The sequence below is a fragment of the Dermacentor variabilis genome, chromosome 10, assembly GCF_050947875.1.
Source record: "Dermacentor variabilis isolate Ectoservices chromosome 10, ASM5094787v1, whole genome shotgun sequence".
Lineage (NCBI taxonomy): Eukaryota > Metazoa > Arthropoda > Arachnida > Ixodida > Ixodidae > Dermacentor > Dermacentor variabilis.
Genome location: NC_134577.1, coordinates 24,281,688 through 24,302,011, shown reverse-complemented (window position 1 = coordinate 24,302,011; position 20,324 = coordinate 24,281,688). Strand labels below are relative to the sequence as shown.

General features: G+C 44.8%; 1 protein-coding gene across 1 annotated transcript in view; it reads right to left on the bottom strand.

Annotated features, from left to right (window-relative positions):
• The window catches only part of LOC142559944 (uncharacterized), a 48,697-nt gene extending 29,697 nt beyond the window's left edge, over positions 1-19,000 (bottom strand). The window contains exons 1-5 of the mRNA XM_075671646.1: positions 18,777-19,000; positions 10,153-10,657; positions 2,737-2,891; positions 2,466-2,631; positions 108-259 (exon numbers count right to left, since the gene is read on the bottom strand). Coding sequence (XP_075527761.1) covers positions 108-259; positions 2,466-2,631; positions 2,737-2,891; positions 10,153-10,520 — 841 coding nt within the window. The 5' untranslated portion in view covers positions 10,521-10,657; positions 18,777-19,000. The remainder of the gene's footprint in view (positions 1-107; positions 260-2,465; positions 2,632-2,736; positions 2,892-10,152; positions 10,658-18,776) is intronic.
• Between the last annotated feature and the right edge of the window lie 1,324 nt (positions 19,001-20,324).

Sequence of the window (20,324 nt, the reverse complement as noted above, 5' to 3'; positions counted from 1 at the left end):
AACGAAAAATATTTGCCCTGTAGAGACAAGAAATAAAAAAGTACAACACCCGGCTCAGCAAAGTTGTGCAACCCTCAAGCCACGATGCGGAATCATTCGGTCCTTACGCTCCACCCAGTTCTGGTCGACGTCCTCGGGCGTCCGGGTCAGCAGCTCGGTGGGCAGAGCCATCCACGGCGCCCCGTCGCCTTTCTCGGACGTCCGGCAGCAGTGCACCGCGTCCACCACCGACCTCTCCCCTCCGTCTCCCTCGGAACCGCTGCACAGAATGGATGAGGGTGCGAGTGTCTTACAATAGCTACTTGATGTAACGTTGTAAGCGCTTGCTCGTCACTACAGCCAACATTTGTCACCGCGCGTCATATTGGGAGCTCGGCGGGTCCGTAAATTTGGCGTTCGGGCCGTCCAGGCCTTCCTTAGTTACGCGTTTGGCCTCTAGGTTTCGAGCAGACCTGCCCGCTATGTGATTTGCCTCCTTCCTCCGTCCCGGACCATTACTAGCTTTCGCTCTTCCAGGACAAATATCTGGACTCCGGCTTGCATTTCGTAGAAACAACTATGAAACCGTTCTGCAGAAAGTAGGTGGACTGCATTATTGCTTTTTCTTTGTCATTAACCCTATGTGGGGAACATTGAAGCCGTTTCGAAGGTGTTTGCACGCACGTAACTCGCCCCCCCCCCCCCCCCCAAAAAAAAGAAAGTTACCCTTGAAAGCAGTCTTTTCCACACCATGATAAACTGATAGGAGAAGCTCTCTTCTGCGAAGTATGAGTGACTTCTTTCGACTCGTTTTCACACAATAACTCAGACAACACATGAGCAGCTGAAACTATAGTATCTCCTACAGGTGACTCGTACCTTGTTATAAAATTGTTTGGAGTTTTTATTAGCCGTCTCATTCGTTGCACTGTAACCAGTAAACGCTGGTAGTCAGAAAGCTTCGAACGTTAGTCACCTGGCTTTTGTAGACATATATTTCAGCGACGCCTGTAACTGCTGGTGACTTCTAGACTACTGGGAAGTATGGAGCCTCACAGTTTTAATATCTAAGATGATTACTACCCTATATAGTCGGGATTATCGACCAAAAAGGGAAGCTCCAAAAGAAGACTTTGAATTGACAGGATTTTAATGACCATCCCGCAATAGCTTCAACTAGGTCACTATGCCACGACCAATCGAGTTGTGTCTAAACCCTCATCACTATCTTTGCACAGATTCAAAAGAAAAGTATAATTATTTTCTCTCTGTCGTACTGCGAGACTCTTAAGATAACACGCTTTAAGTAAAGTTACATTAAAGGGACAATAAAAAAGGGGGGAAGACAAAGGGGAGGAAAGACATGGAGGTTAGCCAAAGAATAAAAAATTAAAAAGAAATAAAAAGAAATTTTAATTAAGCTGTATTAGTAAAATGCGCTTCTGTAATAGCATGGCAGCTGATCTTACCTTGAGAAGAGGTTTAACAAGTTACACAAAGACGTCAATGCTTAAGACGGGTCATGACGCCGCCCAGAAGTTCCCGCGCCAGTTCGCAGTGACGTCACGGCTCTTGAAAGGGTCTACGCTGGTCCAGTTGCTTACCGGTAAAGGATTACATCGCATTCTTAAAGAGCCAAATACTCATCCCAGTAAGTTTGGAGAAATTTTCTTGCGCCAGAACGACCCTAATGTGAGAGAAACGCTTTGAGATCCGTGATGCCACGCTAACGTGTACACCCTCTTTGAGGTTACGTGGCGCGAAGTTCCAGGAAAGGATATTTAGCGTTCATTTTCTCATTCTTAGTCGGCCCTTTGCTTCTCAATACTTCTGGAAGGTGGAGACTGTCTACGGGTCTCGCTGTGTCGATATCTTGGCTTTCCATTTTCTTATTGATGATGATGGTCGGTACTATTATATGTATCGGCGTCCCCTTTGAAGCGGAGTGGTGACAAATAGTCACCTAGCCTGCTTCTCGAGGTGATCAGGTATGCTATGCATGCTTTTCATTCTGTTTTTTTTTCTGTACACCTCCTTAATTTTTTTTCTATTATCTTCCTCAAAACTTCTCTATGTATACCTCTTTGTTTTGTTCTTTCTCCCTGTTTTTCCTCTTGGTTCCCCCCCCCCCGTTTTTCTCTCTCCTTTTCTTTCTTTTCTTTTCTCCCCGTCTTCCCACTCTCCCGCTCTTGTTCCCTGGTCTTGGGAACCACGCTCACAGACGTCAGGCGACAGCTCTCATTACCTCTGAAGTCACTGCCTTTATAACCAACCTCCACCGGCAACAAAAGCACGTGGCGTCACTGCACTAACCCTTTAAACCTAACATGCCGAGGATGACGAGGCCGCCTTTGACGAAGATAGGTCCACCTATCGAAACGTTCGCCAGCCTTTCTGAGGCACCTTATCCCTGTTTACAAACTTTATACCGCACTATCTAGTTTCCATTAATTCACTATCTATACCTAGTGCTCTGTCTACCTTACCCGGCATTGAGCAGCGCCCTCTTGAGGCTAGACTTCCCGGCACCGGGGCAGCCGATGATGTACAGCCGCGTGCGGTAGAGCGGCACGCTGCCTTCGGCGCACGCCTGCTTGTACGCGCGAACGGCGTCCGGACCACGGGCGACCACTTCCACGGGTGCCGAGCTGCCTGCAGGGAAAGCGGGCGCACCGAGGGAAGTCGGTGACAGCGCGCAGTGAAAAAAAAAAAGTCGGAGAGAGGCTCGCGACGTCGAGGCAAGCCAACTCGACTCACATGGCGTGACGAACTTTGCCGAGACCGTGATGCCGTAGAGGTCGACGACGAGCCAGAGCCGCTCCTTGGTTGGCAGTCCGGAGAAGAGCGCTCCCTTGTAGTCGCTATCTACGAAAAGCTGAAAGTGACCCTGTGCGTTCACGTAGAAGGTGAGCCTGCGGTGCAAAGAGGAGAGGTTCGACTGTGCGTTACCCCTAATGTTACTTACTATACTTTTGCCTTTGTACTATGAGGCGACGGGAGTTTTAGCCTTTACGGAATACCGGCTTACAGCCGGATACGTAGACGTTAAGCAGTCGCGTTGGTGGCGTCTTCTTGTAGCGCGCGCTTTAACCAGAAGGGAAACGGCGTTTAGTGCAGTTGCCAACCATTAACCAACCCGAGCAATAATTACCAACGGCAGTAATAGGCATCTCAAATGAAAGGACAGAGTTTCGCCGCAGATCGAATTTAAACAAATTAATTCACATTGACTTTTATCTTTCCGAGAGGAAATTAGCTCAATAAATTGGGAGGTTGTGTTGTCCTTTTCTTTGCTTGATCTATCATACAACGGTTTTGCAGAGATCGTGGGCTCAACATATCATAAACACTTTCCTTTACTCTGAAAAAAAAAACGTAAGCGTGCCCGTAAGCCAGGGATGCTCGAATGCTTCCATACTCAGAATGACAAAGGAAAATAATATACTTTTCAATCTTTCTTATAGGACGCGAATCAGTTGCCTTGAAGACTTTGAAGAAGTATCGAAATAATTTGAGCAAAATTCAGGGGCAAGCCAAACATAATTATTATCTCACAATGTTTGACTGTGGGATAAACGTGAAAGAAATGTTGGACAGGTTTAATGCTGCAACATCTGCAAGGCAACAAGACAACAGTATTGAGGAACTTGTAGCAGACAATGACATGTACAAAGGGGAAGAGTTGGCTAGCAAATTGAATAAGCACTTTACTGCACTAGTTCAGAGCACCAGCGATGACAGCGCTCTCAAATACCTACCGCCTCCCACGCAGAATTCCCTATTCGCTGCAGCAACAAATGTACACAAAATAATAAACATCTTTAGGCACTTTAAAGTGAGCAACCTATTCCATACTTAACACACCTATATAATCTATCCTTGAGTGCCGGTACTTTTTCACAGCGTATGAAGACTGCCAGGATAACCGTAATATACGAGGGAGGCGAGAAAAATAATTTGAGGAACTATAAGGCGATTTCAATAATGCTGATATTGTCAAGCGGAACGGAGAAGGTTTTATTCAGTAGGCTGTCAAATTTCTTTGATGAACACTGGGTTATTATGCAATCACACTGCGTGTTTAGACCTGCTCTTTCGACACAAAGCGCGTTACTTTATCAAAAATAACTAATCGTAAACAATATAGAAGCAAAAAAAGATAACTTGAGGAACTTACGTAGATTTTTTTCAAGGCTTTGTATGCGACAAACCATGCAACATTACAAAAAAATAAATTGCTACGGAATTAGCGGTGTTGTCTTAGAATCAATTGAAAGTACTTGACCGGCCGATAGCAAAGTGTGTAAGTAAATAAAGAACTGTCGGTGCTAGAAAAAAATACATATCGTGCACCTCTGGGCAGCATACTCTGTCCACTTTTGTTTATTATTTTAATGAATGATATTGAAAGTATTGACAGCTCCGCACAATACGTAATTTATGCGAACGATACGTGTTTATTATCTTTTCTTTTTTTCAGGAACGAATGCGGATACCATGATAGCATCGGCAAGTGACACATTTAAGAGACTACACACTTGGACAGTAACGAATTCACTTTGTATTAAAACGAAAGCTATATTTTTCCCGGGCCGACTCTACATCATGCAAAATGTTTAATTCCCTAAGCTTAAACAATGTCTGAATAGAAGTGTCGTCGTCTGCAAAGACACTGACTGTTGTGTTTCCCGAGTACATTTCCTGGGAATGCCACACAGACTACATAAGAAATAAACTTAACGGAACCGCAGACACCCTGCAAAAATGTCAGCGCGCACTATCATAGTCGCATACGCTTGTGTTATATAACCAGGATTATCAAGACGACATGCCGGCACTATCAGCACGGGATACGCAGCTTATAAGCAATCATTCGGCGCCGCCCGGCTGGGGCACGACATCGTTTTAGACATGGAGCATTCACCGATGCTTCTGTTCCAGGTTAGTTACCTGAATGGTTGTTCTTGCCTGAAGAGCAGCAATCGCTGTCTTTTTGTGGTGTCGTGCCCCAGCGAGCTGCCACTTGCTATCAAACGCTGTAAGAACTTGTTGTGCTTGTTCATATGTCGGGTACGCTTACTTCTTTCTGGAGACGTCGAATCAAATCCTGGTCCCGTTGACCTAGCTACCATTTTGGAATCGTTGCGACGTATCGAAACCGGTCAAGATGAAATTCGAAATGACCTGCGAGCCCTTAAAAGTTGGCAGGCATCTGTCGACGGCCAACTGAAACAGATATCCGTTAGGCTTCAGACTGTTGAGGGTGATCTCGAATCGATTAAATGTTTTGGCAATAGGTCATCACCCGAGTCTCCTGAAGAATGCCATGCTATCTCGAGGCAGCTTAAAACAATAGAGATGCGTTGCGAGGATGCCGAAAACAGACTTCGGCGGTGTAATTTACTCTTCTTTGGCATCTCTGATGATCGAAACGAATCATGGCCATCATCTGAATCTAAAGTTATCAAGTTGTGCAGTGAACACCTTGGCATCACCATCGAACCCACCAAAATAGAACGCACACACCGCCTTGGCCAGTTCAACAGAGAGAAGAACAGGCCAATAATTGCTAAATTTACGTTTTTTAAAGATAAACAAAACGTAATAGAAAATGGCTATAAATTCAAAGGCACGGAATTCGCTGTTCGCGAAGATTTTTCCCTTCAAACACGCATCGCTCGACGCAAGCTCATTGCCTTCGCGAAAACCAAGGGCGTACCGTTGAAGTTAACCCTCGACAAACTGCGAGTAGATAACACTACTTACAGGTATGACTCGCTGTCCGATACCGTGGTACCAATTTCGCGATAGCTAGAAGTTAACCCGATAACATGCGCGTCTGACAACCCCTCTGCTGCGCAACATACACACATCGAGCCTTCGTACCTAGCTTTATCATTTACTAACATTCGTAGTATAATTTCTAAACGCACTGAAATCGTATCGTACTTGGAAAATAGCAACTGTGATATTATGGCACTAACGGAAACTTGGCTCTGTGACGGCGTGAATGACAGCGAAGTTTTTCCTGATACGGAGGACTATGTCATTTATCGCCGAGACAGACATAATCGAAGGGGAGGTGGTGTCTTGCTGGCAATAAAGAAGCACATCACTTCGTTTATAGTACCGATACCCTCCGCTATTGAGATAGTGTGGGTTTGTATAACATCGACACTATCAAAGTCACTTTACGGAGTGTGTTACAGGCCTCCTGACAGCACTGATAACTTCGTTTCTAACTTGCGTGAGAACCTTACTGCTGTTCGTTCTAAATTCCCTAAAGCTGATATATTCATTCTTGGCGATTTTAATTTCCCGGACATAGATTGGCCTAACTTAAGAGGCAATTCGCGTGCATCTAATGACTTTGTCCAGCTCATCCTTGATTTTTCTTTTGAGCAACTAGTTTTCCAACCAACGCGCATTACTAACGTCTTAGACCTTGTTCTAACAACAGCACCTAATAGAGTTAGCACCATTTCAATCACTGATGGGTTCAGTGACCACTCGTTATTAGAATTTACAGTTCGCACACCTTCATGTACACGTAATCTAACAACAAAACGAATATTTGACTATAAAAGAGCAGACTATAATGCCATTAACCGAGATTTACAAAGCTTTTCATCTAGATTTATCGCAACATTTTCTCAACGATCAGTCAACAAAAATTGGTGCCTGTTTAAAGAACAACTACTAGGTTTAGCAAATAAATACATACCTCAGATCTCATTTCGCACCAACTGCTCCAAACCATGGTTTAATAAAACTTTGAATGCGTTAAAAAACAAAAAGAAACGTTTATACAGGGCAGCCAAAAGTGTCAACACGTTAGGTTCGTGGAATAAACATAAAGCCTGCGAAAAAGCCTACTGCAGTTCCCTTCGTCGTGGAAAGCATAAATTCTTTTCCGATGACCTTCAGTCACTGATAAAAAATAATCCTAAGAAATTCTGGAAAACGATATCTCCTTCAAACAGCACTGACACTCCCACACTCGTGGATAGCACTGGTCTTCCCATACCGCGAGAGCACTGCGCATCTGTATTTAACAACTACTTTCTTTCCACGTTCACAAAGGAAGACCATTCCAATATGCCAAAGATGGCAGACTCTGATTACCAATATATGACTCCTATTACCGTAACAGCCGCTGGAATCGCTACTTTGATTAACAATCTCAAATTATCGAGTAGTTCCGGATTTGATGGCATCAACACGAAAATCTTAAAGAATACAGTAGTCCCTTCCAGTACAATCCTTAGTCATATATTTCAGCAGTCCCTGTCAACAGGGGAGCTGCCGAATGATTGGAAAGTTGGCAAAATCATACCCATTTTCAAGTCAGGTGACAAGAGCGATGTGAGTAATTACCGTCCTATATCACTAACCAGCGTTCCCTGCAAGTTACTCGAACACATCATTTTTAGTAATGTCGTTCATCACTTAGAATGTAATAACTTCTTTTTTAAACATCAGCATGGATTCAGAAAAGGCCTTTCATGTGAGACACAACTAATTGAATTCACTACGGATCTTTTTCAAAATATGGACGACAATGCTCAGACTGACTCAATATTCATCGACTTCTCTAAAGCATTTGATCGCGTGGCTCACTGTCGCCTCATTTCTAAACTCTCATGCTTAAACCTTGACCAACTAACAATTTCTTGGATAAGAAACTTTTTGTCTTTTCGAAAGCAGTCCACTGTCATTGACCAGTACTCTTCCCCTTTCAGTAACGTAACATCAGGCGTACCTCAGGGAAGTGTCCTTGGACCCTTACTCTTTCTAATCTTCATCAATGACTTGCCATTTAACATTACATCCAGTGTTCGACTATTCGCAGATGACTGCGTTATCTACCGTCAAATCCGCTCCCCCGCTGATCATATTGCTCTTCAACGTGACCTTCAATGTGTCACTAACTGGTGTTTGGATTGGCAAATGACCCTAAACACTAGCAAATGCAAACTGATGACATTTACTCGCAAAAAGTCCTACTCCATTTTCAGTTACTCACTTGACAATAGTATCGTCGATCGCACATCTTCATACAAGTACCTTGGAATTATTCTAACACCTAGCCTTTCATGGTCATCCCACATTGAGAAAATAACGGCTAAAGCATCGCGCACTCTCGGATATTTAAAACGTAACCTTCGGAGCGCTCCTTCCCTCACAAGAAAGATAGCCTACCAAACATTAGTGCAACCGCAGCTCGAATTCGCAGCTTCTATATGGTCACCTCATCAGGCATATCTAATCCATCTTCTCGAGTCGATCCAAAACCGTGCTGCACGTTTCATTGCCAGAGATTATAGCCCATTTTCGAGCGTAACTAACATCAAGCTGTCGTTGTCGCTTTCATCTTTGGAGTCGCGCAGGAATATAGCATTACTTTGTCTTCTGCACAAAATCATGCATAATGTACACCCATCTACTTTACCACTCGTTCGTCCCTCCCGCACATCTAGACGCCTGCATAATCATCTCAGTTTCCAACGCATCTTCGGTCACACCAATGCATTCAACTGCTCAGCTTTGCCACGTGCGATTGTACTGTGGAATGGTCTTCCTGATAACCTCGCTGACATTAATGACCCATTAACCTTCAGACAAAAAATCACTGCATATTTGGCTAGTACTTAGCTAAAAAACAAGTATCTGTTCAGTTTTGTTACTTTTAACTTCATTGTTATTTATTTATGTAAGCATTTGCTCTAAGGTTGTTTGCTTACTGTATACTGAAAGCTAACACCTGTTCGTTTACCTTTCTTGCTTTTTATCTTTGTTTACTTCGCGTTCTTTGTTTATTATTTGATCCTCGTTTTGTTCATACTTATGTAACAAAAACTATGTTTTTGCTCCGCATTTGTTATTTTGTTATCTGTACCGCCCCCCTCACGCAATACTCCTTCTGGAGCCTGTGAGGTATATGAAATAAATAAAATAAATAAATATGACGCTCTCTTCGATTCTCGTTTTCGTTACTGTCATCTAGTCTGCGCTACTAGTACCTAGAAATCGTTCAAGTTAATCACATCTGTTCATCGTACAATGCGCACACGTCCGAATTATTTGCCAGATTTTACGTTTTAAAAGTTACAACCCTCTACTAGAACACCTTTTGACAGCTCTCAAATCCGACTTAATTGATAATGGCCGCCACATTTGAGCTGTAGCAAATTATCGCCTCGAAGTTATCGCTGCGGCGATATATACTGATCAGTGAAACTTGCACACATGATATAATGACGTAATGTCGATATACCAGGTGATCACTTTTAATGTTTACAGAATTTTTTTTTAAAACATCGCCTGCGCCAGATAGTTCTTGTCCTTAGCTAAATTATTCGAAGATGGGGACATTAATTTCACGATTAATCGAAACACATATTCAAATTATTAACGAAAATTCACTAATTCTGAATTAAGTACTTTTCGGTAATTGCAATTTAGGAATTGTAGCCGTAGCCGGTATGGCGATGTCCAATGCACTTGGAATGAATTTTCAGGATGGCCCTTACTTCTAGATATTCATTGCCAAAGTGTACGATGAAATACACGGGCGTTCCAGTTACTTTTGTGCTTCCGTGCATCAAATAGCGTCTTGTTAAAGGGCAAGAAGAATGCATTTCTACCACTAGCTTGATGGCGCATATCTCGGAACCCGTGCCATCCTCAAAAAAGTCGTGCGAATTGGATGTTCCTTGCAAGCTCACCAGCTGCACTCCGTAATTTGCAATGTGCCGTAAATAATTAAAAACATAGGGCTTTTTCGTCAAATACTTGATTATGTGTCTTAGGGGGCCGGGGCCCTTGTCAGGGGCTCTGTCGCCTTTAGCCTCGGCCCCCTCTTAGAATGTGTCTGAGGAAACAAGAAAGAAAGAAAGAAATCCATAAAATCAGCACCCGCCATGGTTGCTTACTGGCTATGGCGTTGGGCTGCTAAGCACAAGGTCGCACGATCGAATCCCGGCCACGGCGGCCGCATTTCGATAGGGGCGAAATGAAAAAAAAAACACCCGTGCACTTAGATTTAGGTGCACGTTAAAGAACTCCATGTGGTCCAAATTTTATATGTCCGCCACTACGGCATGCCTCATAATCAGGAAGTGGCACGTAAAACCTTATAACTCATTCATAAAATCAGCAGGGGGGGCTCACTTCAAACAATGAGCGATCCATCGCTCTGGCAGTGGTCGGATCCAGTATCCCTGCTTGGAGGCCAGCTCGGGCCAGCTGAAGCGGGGCAGCGCTATCGCGCCGCCGTTGTTTGCCGTCGAACCCGACGTCACGGTCGCCGTCACGGTCGAGCTGACCACGGCGGCGGTGGCGGGGTCGTGCGCGGTCACTCCCAGCCTCAGCGCGCCCGTCCACGACTCGCTGGAGGTGAGCTGCAGCGATAGCCGCGAGCCAACGGCCACGGGCTTGGCGCTGAACGTGATCGCGTCGCAGAAGGACGCCAGCCTCGTCGCCCGCTTGCCGCCCTCGTCGATGAGCACGTTGGCCCCGTGCACGCCGTGGAACCGCATGCCGACCCCCTCCTTCCTCTATGCTACGGGTCACCTGGCGGCGACGGCTTCCTTCCCGCTTGTTACGTCATCGCATGTCGCCGGTCGGCCGTCTCCGCGGAGCCTTTGCGGCTGAAGACGCTTCCGGAGCAGCTCTCCTGGCGATGGGAACAGAGACAGAGCGAGAACAGTATGGCAATACCTGTAGAAGGAGCACAACATGAGCATGCTGGCATAGAGAGAGAGAGAGAGAGAGTGAGATGAAATTTGTCACTGACCGTGGTGGCAAAATTTAGAGCTGCTCTTGAACTCCTCATACGGTGTTCTAACAATACACGGATGCGACATGATGGGGCGATGCAGCGCGCAAGGCCAATCCTGCTGCGCAGAAACAGCCCCCAGGCATCTCAGGCATCTCACCAGGCGTTTAACGACGCTAACGTCACGAGGGGCGTCGCCAGGTGGCGTTGCAGCCGTCGCACCTAGATGGTCCGAGCACGAGACGACAGACCGACAGGAAACTGTCAGCGTTAGTCAGCGCACAGTGAGATATATTGGGTAACGTTAGCTCGATATTTACAGCCTGTTAGGCTCAGACCAGTGCGCGCCCACGGAGCAGCTCAGCAGGAACTCAGGTGCGCCTGCGCACGACGATCGTGCCAGCAGCGGAAGGCAGAACTCTGCCCTGGCTTCGCCACCCAGGCGATTGAGCGTAGCGTTGAACGGTGTGTCCACCTCGCTTAGTCGTTTTTTTTTTTTTTTTTTTGAGCGAAACTCACTTCGCGATTTTGGAGACCCTATAATCCTCTGCGCCTGTGCTGCTCATTCGCAGTCGGTAGATAAGACACTACAACGCCAACGTCGACGGCGCGAACGTGCCTCTAGTGTGCGTATAAACGAATAAAAAGAAAAGGGTTGACCAACAGTTGACGCTAAAGAACACGAGGTCGACTTACATCATCATCATCATCAGCCTGGTTACGCCCACTGCAGGGCAAAGGCCTCTCCCATACTTCCCCAACAATCCCGGTCGACTTACATGGTAGTTCAAATGATTCAGTTATATATCTCTATTCTGTCTGATCTGTTCATTATTCATTAGTTTCTTATCCTCTTTGCGTCGTGTTTTAGTTAAATTGCGGTGCATTTGCCTTTTTAGCGTCGACAAGTGTTTCACCCTTTCTTTTGACCAACTTGGCCGATCCCGGGCATAGTAATGTCTGTGCTGCAATGGGCTTAATTTTTTACTTTACTTGCACTACTTACCCCCGCACCGTTAATTTTACTTACTGTGCGGCCTACTCTCTCTTGTGGCCACTGATAAAGCCGCCGTTCAGACAAGTCCGAGCGAACTCTCTCCATTTACCAAAAGTCTGCCGTACGGCGGCATTGCCTCAACGTGTCTATGTCGACGGTGGTGCACCCTTTACAGGGGTATCGTTTTATGTGGTTAATTTTCGACTTTACTGGTGCTAATTACGCCCGCACCATTAATTGTGCCTACTGTGCGGCTTACTGTTTCTTGTGCCCATCGATGAAGCCGCCTTTCAGACAAGTCGAAGACAACTCGCTCCATTTACCAAAAGTGTGCCGTACGGAGGCTTTGCCTCAGCGCCTCTGTGTGAACAGCAGTGTACCCTTCACAGGGGTATTGTGCAATGTAGTTAATTTTTGACGTTACTGGCACTAATTACGCCCGCACGGTTAATTGTACTTAGTGTGCGGCTTACTTTCTCTTGTGGTCATCGATGAAGGTGCCTTTCAGACAAGTCCAAGCCAACTGGCTCCGTTTAACAAAAAGTGTGTCGTAAGGAGGCTTTGCCTCAACGTGTCTATATCAACGGTGGTGCACCCTTTACAGGGGTATCGTTTAATATGGTTAATTTTTTACTTTACTGGCGCTAATTACGCCTGAACGGTCAATTTTACTTACTGTGCGGCTTACTCTCTTGTGACCATCAGTGAAACCACCTTTCAAAGAAGTCGTAGCGAACTCCCTCCATTTCCCAAACGCCGTGCGGCGGCTTTGCCTCAACGTGTATCAGCGGTGGTGTACCATTTACAGAAGTGTATGACAATGTGGTTAATATTCGAATTAACTAGCGCTTATTACGCGCGCTCCGTTATTTTTACTTACTGTGCGTTTTACTCTCTCTTATGGCCATCGGTGAAGCGGCCTTTCAGGCAAGACCAACCGAACTCGCTCCATTTACCAAAAGTCTGCCATGCGGCAGCTTTGCCTCAATGTCCCTATATCAACAGCGGTGCACCTTTTACAGGAGTATAGTGCCATGTGCTTAATTTTAACGCGATAGCATTAAGGGCCCCGTATCGCAAGAAATCCTATTTTGGCGTCCCGTATCCCACGTCGGCCGTCTTTTCTCGAGAAATCATGCCGAACCACGCATCCCCAACCACTCAGGCCCTCCGCGTGCCACATAGGCGTTACTGAAATAACTGAATTTCTCAAAGTAAAATGCATCAGAAAAATGTTGGCTCTGCTATTGCACAGCTCACATAGTATATGTATTTGTCTAATCGCACATGCGGATTGAGAGGCTCTTTTAGTATACTTATTACGGTATTTTTTTCTAAACATCCACGCAATCAGACATTTCAAGAATAAATCTCTGCGCGCATGAGTGGTCACTATGAATTGTTCAAATTATAAGGTTTTGTTTGAATTATGATGAATTCGTAAAGTAACGAAGTTGTTCGGCATTTAAAGAACGAAATTTACGGCATTTAAAGAACGAAATTTACCGCTATATACTTGAAACTATCGCAAACACTATCTCAAGATTTCCCTCTAATGACCGGAAGTTATGTATGTGACGACCATACGATAGCAACTTGAAAAGCAGGGCCAAAGTTGCTCAACGTTTGGCCATAATTGCTCTAACATTGAGCCACTTTTGCTGTTCATTGGATATACTTTGACCTCGCTTTCATTGTACTTGAGGACTAACGCGTTGAAACCTGTGCGTGAAGTTAAAGGTGTGTTGCGCTTTGCCTTCAGGCTGTTTGTTCTAAAGAAGTGTTCGTGGCAGAAGATCCTTCTGGGAGGTTAGTTTTAACCAAAATGTGTCTTAATCTTAGTTTAAAAAGAAACCTGTCGCATAAGAGACTCTGGACAAGAGAAAGAAGTTACGCGAACGATCGGAGAATGATTCGGCTTTCCTTCAAGTCGGGATACATTGTTTACGATAAGTTCTTACGTCCATAAATTTGCCGATGGAACTATATAGTCTTACCCAACAAGTTTTCTGTGCTCCTTTGCGCGCGTAACAGCCGTTAGCATAGAATGCCCGCCGTCAGTGATTCTGGGCTTGGGACAAAAGAATTGGTTTTCCGGCACGCCTGTCAAGGTTAAAGAGGCGCTACAGAATATTTGGCTTTCAAATACAAGTCGAAAATAATAAGTTCGATACAACAAACCGAATAAGGTTTACAAATCTATAACTCATTAGCGAAAACAGATGTCGCAGTTTTGTAAATTGCGTCTGTTAGAACATCTAAAACTAGCAAATGTGATGTGTAAGTTTCCAACTTACGTGAAATTTTTGAGACGCTAACGAAAGTTTCGGAAAAGCCCTTCTTATAAATTAGCGATATACTTCAGAGCCCTCTAAAAAGCATAATTTCTGTGTGCTTTAGATACCTCAATATGTGCACATATATCGTTTTTGTTTTTGTTTTTGTTGCTGAGTTAGAGTCCTGAACTTTATTCCCCAGTTTCTTTCTTTGTTTTGCAATTTTCAAGACTTTCTGTAATAACTTCAGAGCATAAACTTTAAAAAAATGTGCCCCCTGTAGTCCGCGGCATATAGCTATAGCTTTATTTTTAAGCGCAACAAATTTTATCGAGATGGGTGCAGTGCATGGAGAAAAAAGCGATTCATCTGTTTCCAAGTGTTTGCGTGACTTGTCGTACATAGCTACACCACACAACTTTCACGACACAGTTGCCGGATCGATAGGCACTATTCGAATTACAGGAAGTGGAGCGCGCAACTTCATTTACGAGGGGCGCTATAGAATTGTCCGGAAACCTGCTGATCTGCCTCCATGGAGTGTAGTACGCTGCTCCGCTTTCAGGGTGGGCGGTGTCTGCTATGAGTAATGAACCAACCTGCGAGATCTTGTTTGCGAGGATATAGCGGCAGTCATTCACATCGTGTGTTTCTGTGGTGCAAAATCGATGTTTCGCTTTGGCGTGCGTATGCGCGTGCAGCGCTTTAATTTTATTTCTCGCGCTTTAATTTTATTCGCGCACTCCCGGACTCGAAGTCGCGAGGCTTTTGTTCACTCGTGAGAAGGTGGGAACACGAATTTTTTATTTATTTATTTTTACAATTTTTTTTTTCTGCGGCGCGACTTACTTCGAATTAATCTGCAAAAGTTGCGTTTCATGTCCCGCGCAACTATTCGCGGTCATCAGAAATAAATCGCGGATGGCAAAGTGGCGATGTTCGCGAATCCTTTCGCGAAGTCATTGAGCAGGTGCTGGTGGACGAGTTGGCTATGCATGATTATGCGTGTTCGCGAACTCTTGTCAATGGCAGCCCGCGTCGGCTATCGCAGTCGTATGAGACGCCCGAAGCTCTCCTCATTGTCAGCCTCGTGAGTTCCAACTCGTGTTTTCAAGTGTATAGGAATCGAAACTTGGCACGCGTTCCTTGTTCGTTGAAGTCGCTCATCACGGCCAAAGCGATCGAACCAGCATCGACGCTGGTCACGGCCAACGCTATATGAGCTGCTGGTTCGCAGCTCATCTAGAACGTGTATAGTCACGTTCTGTATGGACTGCAACACGGTTTCTCGTGCCGAAGTGACCTTAATAGTGCGTAAGGCGCGCCGCCGACATGCGAAGGAATCGGCGGTTTTGTCCGAAGGGCGAATCACTGTCTGCGATAGCAAAGTTTAGCATTGCGACTGAACTAGTCGGGAAGTGTTCTATATATAGTTGAAGAAATGGAGCACACTTACGAAAATTGCATTTTTAATGGTTTAACGTTTCGGCCGTGCCACGGCCGAAACGTTAAACCATTAAAAATGCAATTTTCTTAAGTGTGCTCCGTTTCTTCAACTACCTATGCACCGGACCTACAGAACTTTTCCTTGCATTATATACACACACACACACACATATATATATATATATATATATATATATATGGATCTGACTAACGCGGATGCGACATGCGTAGGTGTGCCAAAAAATTTCTGGAACCTTTCAAAGCTCTAACACGCCGTGTATAGTGCCCGTAATGGTATCGCACTGGCGCCATTACGCTGGCCGTAAAAAAAGAAAAAGCCACGGCAGTAAAATTACATCACTTTGAGGTTTGAGCACTGGCACTGTGTTGTAATTTTGATATTTGTTAGTCAGAGAAGATTTAGGACAAAAGGCGTGCGCCTTGAATGTTACGTTTCACGAAATTTGTTTGCGCGGGCTGCCATTCTCAAAGTTCTCGGGAATAATTTAGTCGAGAACGCAAGACCTCGGCAATTTAACCCAAATACACCTCCAAAAGTGTATAGCCTAAATATACCTCAATATATGTGGAGCCCCACAGCGACGCCGACGACGAAAATTTGCTTGGAGTTTCCATATAATTGCTATCGCAATACAATCAGTTTAATAAATACCGGCATTTGGAACGGCGTTTAGTCGTTCAATTTTTTTTCTTACGTCGGTGCCACCGTCTTCGACCACGCATGCGCCGTATTGCGGCTCATATTGAACACGACTGTATACGTTCTTGCGGTATATATATATATATATATATATATATATATATATATATATATATATATATATATATATATATATATATATATATATATATATATATATATATATATATATATATATATGCGCTCTACTACTTCTCAACGATGGATTGCTCGAAGAGGCGTAGGTTACTTTCACGAGAAACCTAAGCGTAGAATTGACTAACTGACAGTGTCACTAATTAAGATATAATCTAATTTGGGACACGTACATTGCAACGCACGTGTAAGAGCCGGTGAGTTCGTGTGCCTCGCCACTTGGGATTTCCGTAGCTGAATTTAGTTTCGATATTTGCGTGCTCAAAATATGCGCTCGGTGTTCTAGATATTCAGGTGTCTTCCTGCACTGCTCGATAGGGCGTTTTGCCCAACTAGTGAAACGGATACAAACGGCGCTTTTCCCCCCACGTTTCACGGCACTTGTTTCATAACTTGCGCTGTAGATTCAAAATGCGTTTGGAGTTGACGTTCCACAGGCGAGCGTTCCGAAAAGGATGACTCGTCAGACCAGTCCGCTTGCACCGAAGTGCTCAAAACTAATGTGTACACATCCATCCACTGCGGCCTCCCTCATGAACCAACGTGCACATTTTGGGTGTTTAACACTGCAAATAATTAATAGTTAATTTTTAAGGAACTTGCGAGAGCTAAAAAAAAGAGCGTGATATAATCGAAGCAAAACATGATGTGAGCTGCAAACAGAAGTCTCACAAAATTTATTTGTAAAATATTCACGTAACGGTAATCGAAATATTTGTTTTGTCTTTAACAATGTGTTCGTAAGTTTGTGTCGCTGCCTGCTACGGCTGTAGTCCGAATAATCAAAGTGTTCGAAAAAATCGTGCAATGCAAAATCGGTCAGCGACTGCATTTGTGTTCTTTTGACATATATGCTCTGCTCTAAGCTTGACGCAAATGAAAAATCGTTAACCAACCGGTGCCGTTACGACAATCGTAACAAACTTTTAAAAATCGTGAATTTTTCGACAAAATGGTAAAATTTTTGCAAGTATGGTTTCAAAACGTACTCGCACGGGCAACAGGTAAATGGTAGGCGTAAGCCTAATTACACGTAGTATTACCACTTCAGCGTAAAACCTTTTTGGCATAGGTGGGCCTTCTGTGCCAGCCCGCTGCCGCTAGTCTAGGCACTAAAACAAATATCTATGCTCGGGGGAAAAAATAAAAGAAATGTTCTGAATAATGATGGCTACTCTTCTGAAATGTTGAATCGCTGACCTTCCGCCAGGCTGATGGCAACGTAACATATATACCCAGCCATACGAAGTCTTTCTCAACACCGCGGCTTATACATCGAGGCTACCATATAATGATGTTTCGGCGGAACAAATGTCGCGAAGCGATCGAAGCCATATTACGCTAAGCACCAAGAGTTGACAGGCCGTATTCTTTTTTTTTTTTTTGTACGATTATCTGTCCGAACGAATCGTTTTGTTGGAGCACAGGGCGGGTGGTGGTGGACTTTTGACACACCTATGAACGCTGGAAAAGACAAAAGTGTCTTTGTCCGGACCGGCGAACGTAACCGATGGCAACGTAACATATATACCCAGCCATACAAAGTCTTTCTCAACACCGCGGCTTAAACATCGAGGCTACCATATAATGTTGTTTCGGCGGAACAAATCTCGCGAAGCGATCGAAGCCATATTACGCTAAGCACTAAGAGTTGACAGGCCGTATTCTTTTCTTTTTTTGTACGATTATCTGTCCGAACGAATCGTTTTGTTGGAGCACAGGGCGGGTGGTGGTGGACTTTTGACACACTTATGAACGATGGAAAAGACAAAAGCGCCTTTGTCCGGACCGGCGAACGTAACCGGCCTAAGCCGCAGTATTTGCGCGAAGAGATAAAGCGGCTTGAAGACGTGTCCAGAGGCCTCTGTAGACCGTCTACAAAGGTCTGATTTAAAGTGATATCCTTATGTTGGTTTTATTTTTTCTAAGCATTCGGTGCTTTCAGACGCATGTGCTTGAAGGTATTGCGCTCACTTGTATTGAAGGTATTGTGTACAACCTTACCACGCTAGTAGGCTTCTCAGAAGACAAGGCACACGGCGTGGATTTTGGGGCGGAGGTGGGAACGAGCGATATTTCCTCACGTAGTTTATGTCCCTTGACATGGCTAATAAAGCCAGATACATCCCCACATCGCCAAGACAACACTTCTCGGTGAGGAGAGATATATATCTACAATTTTTTTTCTCTCTCTCCATCTTTCTCTCTTTCTTATTATTTTTTTTTTCTGCCCTTGGAGTCACGTCCAAGTCATTCGTGGAACGGTGACAAAATAAGACATTCTATTTCAGTTATACTCCATGCAGTGCCAAAAAACAGTGGTTCGCGTCATGCCGAAAGGTTTGCCTCCCAGAAGACAAATACTCTTGAGGAATCCGGAGAGTGCTAGTGCGAGATTTAGCACTTTGAGCGGACGCGAAGGAATGTCGCCTGTCGCCTCACCGATTTGGAAACCGTCGCCTCGGCTGCCTCGCAGGACCGTGACTCCAGGGAACCGGACGTCTTCACTCGTTCGCACGCCAACTTCACATTTTGTGACCGCGCGACTGGACACGATTAGCGGAAGAAAGAAAAAAAGGAAAGAGAGAAAAGCGACGTATAAAAATCAAGAGAACGAACGAGTGGAAAGGTCGGCGTAAAGAAAGAAAAGCGTCCCACCACGCGGTTGTTCGTCTGCTGTGGGACTCCAAGCGAAGCAGACGAGTTTTTGTGTCGCGGTTCGTTTCCATGGACACCCGATCGCCGCACCGTGTGTGTCCTCGACGCGAGCTCCGCACAGAGCCTTTCAATCATCGCAGCTGCGAAGTATTCCGCGTTCGACGTGTCTCTAAAAATATTGTAGTTCACTGATTGTGGCGCCATCTGCCCACGTGCGTGCAAGGACAAATCTGTATTATTTGGAGGTAACTTTTGTCAACAAATACTTACATTTAATTCTCAAAGAGGCCGTCTGCATCTGCTAGTTTTCCAGAACTGTTCAGATTACAATGTCAGATTTCGAAGTCGAGTTTCACTACTGCTTCGGTTCAAGCATTCTGGTTCTACGCTTGGTTCGAGGGCGGCGCGCGCGCGCGGAGTGACTTTCTTTTTTGCCGATCGAAAAACAAACAACAAAGCTGTAATTTGGCGAAGTCACGTGTCAAATGCGCAAAGGGAAAGGACAGTTGAGGCGCTCGATTACAAACATGGCTCGCGCGCGGTTTAGGGAAAGGAACAGCGCTTTTTGTATACCGTCTGGACGATGTTTGCTCCGGTTTCGTCCGTTTTCCGGTTCCACACGTAAACATGCGTGCACGTCACGAAAGGCTTAAGGAAGGAAAGATAAATGCAATGAACTTAAATCAGCCCAGCTGCATGATGTGGTAATCCCGGCATCCATGTTTCTTTTTTTTTCTTCGATCCTCCTCTTGTCCTGATCTTTTCGTCTGTTGGTGACTATCGGCGTCGTACACCGCCTGTTGCAATTATCGCGCAGTTTACGACTCCGCGAACGCAGATGAAGCTATTACGGCAGCGTACCAGACGTCGATTTGCGCAAGCGAAAGTATACCACTACGCACATTAGTACGATAACGGTGCGTGGTCTCGCATTTTTTATAAAGGCGAAGGTTAGGAGCGGCTAAAAAGGCTTGTGACAACGTGTTGATGGAACCGGGAGTAAACAAAACGCGGTTACGTGCGTTATATCAATCAGCGTATCTAGCAGAAATGAAATACATAATATATGCCGCCTTACATACTAAATATTTGCTTTTAAATCTTGGCAGAACCTGTGACAAACCGCACAATTTAATTCCTCCTATACCTCCTATTAGTCGCTGCATGAGGTCGCCGCTCACAGGCGAGCAACGTTTGTTCAAAAAAAAAAAAATCACCTCGCGTCGAACTTATGAGGACCCAACTCCGACGCGGCCTATTCAAATACATGTAAAACGCAAAAAAAAAAACTGTTTTCTAAAATAACCCCTGCACCGATTTTAATGAAATTTG